General features: G+C 40.5%; 1 protein-coding gene across 9 annotated transcripts in view; it reads left to right on the forward strand.

Moving 5' to 3' along the window:
- Positions 1–335: 335 nt before the first annotated feature.
- Positions 336–12518, forward strand: part of RCBTB2 (RCC1 and BTB domain containing protein 2) — a 55396-nt gene continuing 43213 nt past the window's right edge. For 3 of the 9 annotated variants that reach the window (XM_047723411.1, XM_047723415.1, XM_047723413.1), the window contains exon 1: positions 11058–11215. Coding sequence is in view for 2 of the 9 variants with exons in the window: in XM_047723408.1 (XP_047579364.1) it covers positions 11193–11215 (23 nt within the window). In the remaining 7 variants the exon portion in view is untranslated. Of the gene's footprint in view, positions 586–11021; positions 11216–12518 lie in introns of those variants that run through there. The other 6 variants (XM_047723414.1, XM_047723416.1, XM_047723412.1 and 3 more) reach the window with 5 other exon arrangements.

Genomic DNA, 12518 nt, shown 5'->3' on the forward strand with positions numbered 1-12518 from the left:
AAAATAATTTTGACACAAGATTCCATACTCCAACAGTACAGAAATGGACAGCTCAGAGGCGTTGGCTTTCTGGCATTATTGCCAAAACACAATTCTCCATTTTGGGTGTATGCAGTCAGGGATCCCCAGTATCCTCCAATGAGGGCTGGAAAGAGTTGTGAGAATAATCACTCACCTTCAAGTCCCAAACACTAAAGACAAAATAGGGAACCAGTGAACTTCCTGAGAATTGTCTGGGGCAGGGATCTCTTAGAGAGGTGAGGGAGACACATCTGAACCATGAGCTAGTTTGAGTTGCCCCACATGGAAAAGGAAAAGGAGGAGGTGAGACCATGGGAACCAGGAAGACTGGTTAAACTAGGACCTGGACATTCTGATGCATGAAGTAGGAGGAAGTCCTGGGTCACCGATTGAGATGACAAGAGGTGGAAGTGTTGGAAACAAGGGTTTATGGAGAGACAAAAAGGATACCGAAGCCCAAAGTTGAGCCAGAAAAGAGCTACTGTCAAATCCTAATCATAGAGAAATCCAAAAGAAAGCTCTGTCAAGTCCTGTGGAAAGGGATTGGAATAGAAGTGAGTTGAGGTAAGAGATGAGTATAAGAGAAAGTAGAGTATAGCCACAGTTGGGCAGCATCTTGTCACATCTTCCTGGCTTCTTGATGGTGTATGTCCTGCTAACTTGCAGCCCTGTTGTAAACCATTGATTAATAATTGATTCTTAATTTGCCTAAAGTCATGCTCTTTATTTCTCCTTCTATATACTGCTTGGGAAGTCCTCTGGGAATAGAATTGATAGCCATTTGAGCGGTGATGTTGGGACAAGGGTTCAGTACATAGTCCATATACCAGGCTAGGTGGTTCTAGAGAACAGGGTGGGAACTTTTCTATAGTCCTTTCTACTAATTTTAATTTTACAAACCTGGAAAGGTGGCCTTACCTTAACTCATGATATAGGCAATTATTTCAATGTACAAAAAGAGTTAGAAATTTCATTTTGTTCTTCATTTCACTGTGATATACATGACATCATCAGTTCAGACTATACTACTAAGCTTTAGAAACATTACATCAAGCCTTGCAAAAATGAGACAATGAATTCTTTCCAAGCATTCTCTAGTGACTTGGATCTATGACATGAAACCCTGGCTAGAAACTAACACACCAGATAGGAATGTCAGAAGAGGGTAGGATTAAATAGACACCAGTTCTAAAGAGTAGAGTCTCAACAAAGTTTCTTCTAGGTGGTACTCATACTTTCTCATTGACCCATGCTTTGTATTTTTACTGGCTGGGACAGCATTTTTGGCCTAGAGCAGATCTAAGACCCTGATTCTTGAATGGCTTGGCAGGGCAACAGTCCCGATCTTTCCCTCCAGGTTGCAGATATGCTACAATATTTTCTCAGACCAACATTAGTTCAGGCTGGAGGGGCAACATTGATTTTGAGTTCCTGTTGTTGCACAGAAGTCAGAGGACTTGTCTGACCTTTGACTCGGCTTCAAGACAGTCTGTCCCCTCAAAGGCAATTTGGGTGAAGAGCCAATCACATAGGAAGGCTATAAATGAACAGGTCCACTCCAGAAGTTATAAGAACACTCCCAGGTAAGTGTGTGAGGAATAACACTTCACTAAAGACTCTGAGGCCAGAAGAGGGAGAATATGTGAAGGTTATTATATGGCTTTGGGATCGACAGCTTACTATATCTACACTAGGGTCAAGGTCACAACCCTGTCTGTCGTGGGAGGTAATTCCTACTGTCAGTCATCAGGGGAGTGGCTGGATCTATCAGACTTGGCACAGAGTTTCATCACCTCCATGCTGGCTGCCAGGAGGAGCAAGCTATTCCTCCTTCAGAGCTCTGACCCAAGGGTGGATAGAAGAAACCTTGTTCTCAGTCTCCCATACCCCAGCTGAGACAAAGTAAATCCTGCTGAAAACTCCATTGATGTCAAGAGAGAATAAGAGAGAGGCTATGTAAAGTATTTACTTACTCCCTTCTTTCTTCTCTCCTCTCCATCCCAAAAATCACTGCTCAAATTCCAGCTTGCATTGTCTCTTGTCTGGACTTGTGCAGTCACTTCTCCAGTTGTTTCTTTTTCTTTCTTTTTTTTTTTTTTTAAGATTTTATTTATTTATTTGACAGACAGAGATCACAAATAGGCAGAGAGGCAGGCAGAGAGAGAGAAAGGTGGAAGCAGGCTCCCTGCTGAGCAGAAAGCCCGATGCGGGGCTCAATCCCAGGATCCTGGGATCATGACCTGAGCCGAAGGCAGAGGCTTTAACCCACTGAGCCACCCAGGCGCCCCTCCAGTTGTTTCTCTACATCCTTTTGTCCTCCCACCCCCACCCCAATCCATCCTGGCAACTATATCTGATTTCTGTTCAAAATTCATCAATGCCCTCAAGGAACTACCTTTCTAGATTCATCTGCAGCCTCATCTCCCCACATGTGTTCAGGGCATTTTCTCATTGTAGACTGGGAGGTCCAGGAGAGCAAGGTTGTCTCCTTCACTGAAGTTGCCCCAGTTACTATGGTAACACATGGTGTACAACACGTGAGCCATAGAGAATTGTTAGTTCTATTTCTTTTGATTACTCTCGCGGTTGGCATAGCCCTGGCTTCCTGTGCTGATGCATTGGCAGAACCAGCCACATATAGGGTAATTAACAATAGGAAAAAAGTCCCTTCTTCAATTTTACTCTGGAGGCCTAGATTTTTTAAAAAAATATATTTTTGGTTTTAAGAATACGCAGTTTCTTGGGAGGATTAAATGTACCAAAGAGACTGAAATTTCTTAAATGTAGGCTAAAGGGAGACTACTTATTATTTTTACCACTAAGTGAAAATTATGCCAATTGTATTTTCTTGGTGACTAGAAAATGTCTCTAATAAAACTTGTGTTTTTCTGAAAGTTTTTTTTTTCAACAGGAAGATTACGTCCCACTGGGCTAGACAGTATTGTTGATTATAACAATAAGATACACGAAGGGTAAAAAAAAGTCACAAAAATTTTTGTATCAGGAAATGCTTAAAATGTTTCCAAAAAATGTTTATCAGGAAATGTTATTCCAGAATCAAAACATTTCCTGTCTGACGATTATACTTCAGAGAAAAATCATGTGATGTGATGCCAGTTACGGGGTCTTATAAAAAATAATTTTTATGATGGGATTTTTTTTTTGAAAAGAATTCATTATAAGTAACATGAGGGACGTGAGAATTGCCCAGAATCATACTTTGCAAAAAGTTTATTATTTACATAAAAATGTAAGCCTTATATCTTATAGAAAATAAAGTGGAAATTCACCAATCTCTCATCAGTCAGAAATGACTACTCATAACATCTCAATGAACTTAATTCCAGGGAGTCTCAGTGTAAATATATGTGCTTGTGTTCAATCTTATGTAAATAGTTTTAATAATAACTACTATATCAGCAACATATCATAGATCTCTTTCTCTGTCAATAAGTCTAGATCTACAGTATTAATGTTCATAATTGTGCCTATATATCGCATATATCCACTGGGATGTTCCTAGCTTGAGTAGCAGGTCTCCAAGCATCAAGTCCTCATGTGATATATGAAAAAAGCTGGGTCAGAGGGATGGGGGAGAAGGGAGCACCTGAGTGGGTGGAGGGAGTCTTTCTTGGAAGTAATCTTCCTCATATATGTCTACAGTCAGGACCAGTCATATGTCCACCCTAGACACTACCAAATGAGAATGAATTGATAAGATATGGTCAGTCAATCTGGGATTTCTTCTCTGTGACTGATTGCATTACTACCTAAGCAAAACCAGGGTTCTGTGAGTAAGAAAAAGGAGATGAGATACAAGAAGCAAGTTTAAATCCATGAATTCACAATGATACCAGCAAACAAACTCATTCAGTCACCACTGGAACACACTAGTGAAACAACTCATTGTTTTGAAAACTGACAAATTAAGAGAAAGAATCATATTTGTCCTATATCACTGGGAAATAAAATCATTGAGGAAAAGTATTTCCTCTCTATAGACATATTCCAGCTAATAAATGAAGAAATGATAGAGTTAAAATTTCACCATTTAAAACATCTACTGAATTACATTAGTATCTAATTCAGTGTATCATATTCAGTATAGCATGGATATAGGCATTGAGTATCAACAACTATTAGTGCAGAAACAATACAACATTCTATTCCTCCCGATGGAAGGACACAACACCATCTAAGAAGTTATCTTGTCAAAAAGTAAAAAATAAAACCGGAATATAATCAAGGTTCTAGATTACTAATTTGTGGGAAATATGGAGACTGCCCTCAAGAAATTCCAGATTTTAGAAGATCTAGAGAATGAAGAACCTGGTGTCTCCAACAAATACATTGCAAGGAAAAAAGTTCTGGAGAGTTAAAAGAAACTTAAAAGATATCTCAACCAATTGCAATGTATATCCTTTGAATTCCAAGTCACTCAAACTGTTAAAATATATGTATATGTGTGTGTGTGTGTGTGTGTGTGTGTGTGTGTGTGTGTGTGTATGCTGAACTCTGAAAAGATCTTTCATGATCAAGGAATTAGTGTTAGTTTTTCAAAATATAATAATAGTATTTTGGTTGTTTTTCAAAAGAGACTCCTTATCTTTAAGAAACATCCACTGAAATATTTACAGATGAAATGATAAGATACTTTAAGATAATATGGTAGTTTGGTTAAGACAAGTTTGGATCTGAATTGCTAATTGATGAAGCTGAATGATAGGTGCATAGGGGCTTATTAATCATTCTATTTTTGTATACATTTGAAATTTTCCCTAATAAATAGTAAAAAAGAAAGGAAGAGAGAGAGGAAGGAAAAGAGCAAGAAATAGAGAGTACTTTTAGGTGGACAATCAACAGCATTTGGCATATTTTAATTTATCTGACTAGACTGTTATAGAATATATAGGTTGCTTTCTACTTTTCCCAATTATAAAAATGCTATATGCCTTTCTGCATATATCTTTTCATACTAATAAATTCCTAAATGTGGGATTATTGAGTCAAATGACAAATTTAATACCTAAAGTCAAAGCCTTCCAAAGGGCTCTCCCAAACTACATTTTCAAGATTTTAGAATTATTTAAATAAAATCAGTGAGAATTTTATTAAGATGTTATATTTATAAATTAATTTTAGGAAAATTGGCATCCTTATATTATTGAGTCTTCCTATCTACAAATAGCATGTTTCTCCATTTTGCCTTCTTGTATCTCAATAGTTTTATAGTTTTCTTCACATTGATTTTTGTATATTGATTTTGTAGCTGGCTGCATCACTACACTCTATAATTTCTAAAAGTTTTTCAGTATATTTTCTTGGGTTTTTGAGGTATACATAGGTCATGCCCAAAGCGGGAAAAACTAAAGTGATGTTTGACAAGGAAATCCAGAAACACCCAAATCTTGTTCTTGACCTTCTTTTCTCTTAAGTTCCCAGGAAAAATATATACACAAGCACGCGTGCACACACACACACACACACACACACACACACAAAATGAACAAACAAAAACCAAACCAAACCAAATGAAAAAAACAGAGCAAGGGGAATGATCACTATTATCTGATGATTTGCCCTGGGATCTCATGTTGAACTCAGCAAATTAGGCCACACAGTACACTATGTATGCTTACCTGGTTTAGGATGAAGGCAGGCCATGAAGTCTTCCCTGTTTATTTTTACCTTAGAATCCCATCCTCAATCTTGGCTCTTGCCCCTGCAATGTACTTGGCCAGGAGAAAGTTGTGCAAGAGCAAAAAATTATTTGCTCCAAAGCTTGGGGCAGTTAGACTGCATCACTGGGCTTATCTTGCCTTTCAGGCATAATGAATGAAAAGCCACAAGTGGAGTTAATATGTTGGCTATCGCCCAAGACAGGGCTCTGACATTGTTTCCTCAGCCCTATTAAAAGAGTCATAAGAGCCCTTCCCATTAACTCCACTGGACAATGTGCTACCATGGCAGAGAATAGCTCCATTTCCCTGGGAGTGTACCTATAAAATGTCTTTGAACTTGATCAGTCCAAAATTGGAATGGAGGTAGGCAATAGGGGAAAGGAGCTGTGTGTATCCCTTAGTCCACAAATCTAAATGCATAGTTTATGAGTAATGATAAGTTTTCTACATCCTTTTCAGTCTTCATATTCCTTACTTTACTTTCTTATCTAGGTGCATTAGCTAGTACTTCCAGAATAGCATTGGAGCATTAAGTATGTATTTATACCTATATTTAATGGACATGCTCTTAGAATTTCACTGTAAACACAAAGCTAGCTTCCAGTGCATATATGTAGTCATTTACTAAAATTTCTTTTATCAAAAATGAATATTGAATATTAAATTTTATCACACATGCTCCCAGCATCAATTAAAATGTTTCTATTTCTTTAACTTATTATTATGGAGAAATATATTAATGTTTTCTCAAAATTAATCAAAATTTTCTCAAAATCATCTTCTTTCTCTTTAAGCCCATCATACTGTTGCATTGAGTTCAAGGACTCTTAATGTCCCACCTGGGCTGATCATATAGTCTTAACATGGTCCCCTGACTCCAGGCTCACCATCCTCCCCACTACACAACAGGGGGCCTCCTTAACACAAAGGGCATTATGTCATCCTCTTGCTTAAAATCCATTGTTGATCCTATGATGTATCTTGCTGTTACATTGCCAAGGCCTTTTATTATTTGGCCCATTTGCTTTCTACTTCATGTAGAAAGAGGCCATGTGGTCAAATGGAAAGAGCTCCAGATTGTAATCAGAGATGGATTTGAGTCCTAGCCCTGCCTCTTATTAGTTATGTGACCCTAGGCAAGTTAGTTAAGTCTCTACTATTTCATCTGAAAAACAGAGCCAGAATTAAGTTACAGTTTATGGTAAGGACTAATTAAGACAATGTACTATAAAGAGTGCAACCCAGAAAGCACTCAAGAAATTATTGCTACTTTAATCTTCTACCATTACTCTATCCCCTCCACATATCCTTTGTTCTGCCTTATTAAGCAGCTTACAATTCTCAAACACATCATATTCTTTCTTATTCTACTTGGAATGCTTCCCTTCCCTAGCATCTCCATCCCTAATGTTTGTTCTCTTAGCTAACTTGTGCACATCCTTAAAACTTAACACCAAAGTTTTTTCTTTTGGGAAGCCTTTCTTGACCTCCTTCTGGTAGTTTGTTGTTCTCTCATTATTGCCATAGTAATACCATCTTCATTGCTTTGTATTCTAGCACCCAGAGGAAGAAGGGTCTGTAAAGCCACAGCATAACGGATATCTCTCTAAAATACAGAGAGTTGGGCAGTGCTGCCTTTGTGCCTTCCACATCAAAGTGGCCTGGGCACATATTCTCTCCCACAAAACTGGCAGTAGCCAGGACCCCAGGAGCGTCTCCTGTCCTCACTCAGGAGTAGCAAAGGTGGAGGATGCTACATGGTGTCTACAGAATTATACTAGAACACTCCATCTTTCCAGCCCCTATGGACTTTAAGGAGGGCTAATATTCCTAGAGGTTGCCCTTAGATGATGGAGTCAGAAATTTATTCTTTTTTATTGCAATCTGGCTGTGATCTGTAGGGATATAGGTTATGATATCAAGGACATTTTCTGGAATACTTTAAGAGAAATGATAAATGATGAAATAATAGACAAAAAAAGAGCACAAAAATGTCTACCTGGTATAGAAACTACCACTTCTCTTCTGACCAAGGAATGTGTTGTCTTTGTTTAATGATCTTCTTCTCCCTTTCCCTCCTTCTTTTCTCTAGAATAGCTCCCTCATTCAGAATCCTTGCCCCCAAACCATCCTTTTCAACCTTTAGCTTCTGGCCAGTTGGTTTTCCCTGAGTTTGGTCAGCTTATTCAATCCAAATCTTTGCTTTAACTTTTTTTTTTTTTTTGCAATATCTTATTATCTTAAACATAGTGAGGGAAAGTGGAGGCAGGTGCATGGGACACTCTGTACTATTTTTGCAACTTTATGTGAATCCATAAGTATTTTAAAGTAAGAGGTTAAAAAAGAATTTCTTCCTCTTTAAAAAGATTAAAAAATATTTCTATGAGGAATACCTCATCTTCCTACCTTGTGCGATGGCATTGTTGTTATCATTCATTTGATGGATAATGAGATTCTGCTCTTTGTCCTATGAGTGGGTTGATGCATTGGAAAAAGCACTGAAATGATGAATATAAAGACTTGAGACAAATTACCTCATAATCTGGGCATCTATAAAATGAGGATTTATATTTAATCTCTCAGTTCTATGATAATGCAAAGAAACATTATGTAAATTACCAAGATTTGTCAGATAAATATCTTATGTTAAAAGTGATTAAGGAGTAAATATCTACTTATTGGATAGTATAACAAAGGTAAAATTTTTAATGTTAGATATGTTTCAAGATTATTATACTTAAAATGTTGTATAAATCCAAATTATTGTATTATTATTTACAGAGTCAAAACATGTAGTGAAATCCGATGCTGCCTACTGAACTAATGGTACTCTAGAGAAGTGGTCTCTAGGGTACCTGAATGGCTAAGTTGGTTAAACGACTGCCTTTGGCTCAGGTCATGATCCCAGAGTCCTGCATCAGGCTCCCCGCTCTGCTGGGAGTCTGCTTCTCCCTCTGACCTTCTCCCCTCTCATGCTCTTTCTCACTTTCTCTCTCTCTAAACAAACAAACAAACAAACAAAACAGTTAAAGATTAGTAATGACAAGAAATCACTGGGAAAAAAAAAGAAGTGGTCTCTAAACATTTTTGGTCATGTACTTAGATTACAAAAAATATGCACTGTTGTCAATCTACATATTAAATATTAGTAAAGTTTGATATCTTAATTTAGATAAAAATAGAGATATTCTAAAAGTTTCTTCCCAAATGCTCTAGAGGTTAGATTTGTTACAAGAAATTTCCACTTTTATATTTTCAGACTATACCTGTTGAATCCTCTGTTCTGATCATTCTTGCTATAATCATATATTAACACTAAGTCCTCCATTAGCAATAGGATTCATGGTACAACCTGGAGAAAGTCTATCCCATGCCTTACTGTTTTTTATCATTTAGTGCCTTTAATCTTAGTGCCTTTAAAAAGTCCTAAGAATTTCAGGACCTTTAAAAAGTATTTTATTTTTAAAATACCTACATCTTAAAATACTAATGCGTAAAGTAGTATTATACCTTTAAGTAAAGAATTATTATATAGGTCGATTTTTAAATTATTCATTACATTCTATATGAAAGTGGTTTTCTATAATTGTGCTTTCTTAATAGTGACTTTTAAAATGCCTTAAATATTAAACAGTCTGGATAAAGGAAAAATGTGGCTTGAGTTTTTGAATTAGAAAAAATTCCTGTTTAATGAACCAACTCTAAACTTGTTTAATGATGAATTTCAGCTTTGGTGGTCATCAGAGGAAAAGCCTTTTCCTGAACAGAAAAGTCAGTCAGTGGATGTTTTATGTAGACTCAGTGTTATGCAGCTTTGCCACAAGGAGAGGAAGGAGAGAGCTGATCAGGGCATAAGAAAAGGGGACGTAAAGCCTTTTTGGATTAGGTATGAACCACTCTTAAGAAGTCAGTTTATCAAGGCGGTCAAGCCCAGGAGAACTGGCACAAATAATCCAAAATGAGAGTACACCATGGATTAATGCTTATGTTTAGGTCTCTTAATGACATATGGAAGCATATTTGAGTAGCTAAAGGGCACGTTATCAATGCAATTCGATTCCACAAACATTTATTAGTTTATGGTACAGAAATAAGGCATGATCTGTGTTCTCAAGAATTTCACAATCTAGTGAGATATAAAAATCACAAATAGGAAGGTACGTTTAGTGATTAACCCCATCTTATCGCACTACCTTCCTTAGTCTGACCACCTTCTCCCTTACATAAATACTGTCAGGGAAGTTCCTTCTAACTAATCTTTTCAAATAAAAAACCCAGGCTGTCCTTTCAGTTATGGTTATTTTACCTTTTATATTAAAAGGCCAAAGGGTAACTGTTTCAGGAGGAAAAGCTTGTCTTAGGCAATGCCTTGCATGTAAGACTCTTGCCCTGCTCATAACCTACAAAGTCAAGTAAATGCAAGCCTCCTGCTGGGTTTTAATGGAGCCATTCTGTGATAATAGACGTAGATGTCTGCCAACTACAGCACCTGCAATAAAAACACCTAGACATTCTGGATGGATGTTTTCCCAATGAATGACAAAGGTCAGACCGAACAACACCGTCATGGTCCCTGTGGGTTGACATCTCAGTCTACGCAGCTGTGCTTTTTGGCAAATCACTTAGACATTGGACCTGTGTCCTCATTTAAAAGCCACTGTAAAAGCATTCAGCTTACCTCCCAGGAACAGCTAGTAACTGTAGTTGTGAAGCATTTTACCAAAACCCACTCAAGACAACGTTAAGTGTAGTAAAGTGGAAGAAATTATTGCACATTATAAAGCTGTGGCGCATTTTACTAAAATCTAGCAAGGCCAACAGAAGTGCAGTGTAATACAAGAAATTACTAAATTAGTAAAGGGATAGTGCAGTTGTTCCAAAAGACCTTGATCCGGGGGTAGCTCAGGTCACTCCCTCAAGGCAAATCACTCATTATTTCAACATTCGTGTTTGAAGGGTACACGACTTCGGGCTCACAGCAGTGAGGTGAAAAGCAGGGGGGAACCGTGCGAAGACGCGATCTGAGCTTCCCGGTGGAGGGACGACCACAATTAAAAAGCAGAGAAAGACTGGGGGACGCGGACTGTAGAAAAGGTTGCCCACGCACTATATGCGCGCCTCACCCTTCCGGGTCGGGCATCTCCAAATTCTCAAGCCTTTAGGGCCCAGAACCTGGAAAGAGTGGGGGTATCCCACAGAGCGGAGATGGGCTCCCCGGGCGAGGCGGGGTGCAATCCTGGGGTCCGCTCCGATAAGACTGGAGTAGTTGGGGAAGGGGCGGGGGAGGCAGTGGACAGCCGGGCGAGAGGAGGAGGGGCGAGGCGCCGTCGCCGGCCCCCTCCCCTCGAGTGCGCTCCCCTCCCTTCCCGTTCCCGGCCTGGCACCCGAGCGCAACCCGCCGAGGCCGGGCTGCTTCAGGGGGAGGCGCCAACTCGTCGCTGCGCCGGGCCCCCAACCAAGCAGTAACGGCGAACCCAGAAGGCGGAGCGGATGCGGCTCGGGCCTGCGCTGAGGTAAGGCTACAGGATGGCGTAGGAAGTCAAGAAGGGACGCCAGGCTCGAAGCCGGCCACTCTCAGATCCCCCCCGCCCCCGCAAGCGGCCATTTCTCTCCGCCCCCTCAGTCCGAGCTCCGGGACGCAGCAACGGTCGACGAGCAGCCCCCGGGGTTACACCCCCGCCCAGGCCTAGGGCCGAGGCGTTGCCGCGCGTGCGCAAACCCTCGGCGGGGGGGGTGCTGGGTGCGCGACTCAGGAGTTTGCCCCCCACCCAGGCCGCGGGCTCAGGCGGCGCTGCGCATGCGCGAGCCTGAGGGCGGAGGTCGTGAGCGGAGCGAGGGTCTTGGCTGGCCTCGCTACCGCAGAGCCTTCACCGCCTTCACCGCCTTCCGCACGCGAGGAAGGGCGTCGTCCCGGCCTGCGGGGGCGGCGGCTGCCTTAGAGTTTCTCCTTCTCTCCCCATTCTTCGCTTCGCGTAGGCTCCTGCTGTTTTTATTTCTCTCGCTTCGACTCGAGGCTGGCGTGTGGAAAACCCATTCACCTAGCTCCTGGCCCCGAACCTGCTCCCTAACTCAGTGTGATGCCTTTGACCTTGGGTGCTGTGGTTGAGGGACGGCAGGGAAAGTTTGGCTAAGCCAGGCGAAGCCGCTGTGGAGGGAGGGGAGGAGTCGCCTTAAGCCTTTATTTTAAGCCCGAAGGTATTGCTCTGCTCAGCCCCGGAAACAGGTTTTCAGACGCTGAAAACTTTCCAAGAGCTCCACCTTGGCCCGAGTTGGAAGGCGAGTTTAGAGCGAACTTCTGTTTTTGTTCTTTGGGAAGTTACATAAAATGTCGGAACAGTGCGAGTCCAGGACTGTCACAAAATGCATGTCACAGAGCTGCCTCCTACAGCTCTTGGTGGCTTAGTCTTAGAGCTGAGTGAAAGTGGTGGAGTTAACGAACTGCTTTAGGACGACGTTCTTTCCCCCAGACTCAGAATGACCGTCACTGTTTAATGTTTATAGAGCCTCATGGCTTTACACCCTTCTAGTACCAAGTTAGAACTTGGCTTTACACCTTCGTGTGCAGTGGTATTTAGTGAAAGTCAGTTTGGTGACTTCTGAGGCTACTTGGAGCGGTTTTTAACGATGTCATTACTGTGCTTTGTAATCCTATATGATGTGCTGATACAGACATTTGGGGGCTGGAATTGAAGAAGCTCTTATTATCAGGGAATCTGAGTACTCTAGGTGAAAGGTAATCTCTATTTCCCAGGGCGTTAAGAGATCTATATATACACATATATATGTGTATATATGAATGTTATTAAGTAGTAGGTA

Source organism: Lutra lutra, chromosome 3 (assembly GCF_902655055.1).
Source record: "Lutra lutra chromosome 3, mLutLut1.2, whole genome shotgun sequence".
In the NCBI taxonomy this organism is placed as follows: Eukaryota; Metazoa; Chordata; class Mammalia; order Carnivora; family Mustelidae; genus Lutra; species Lutra lutra.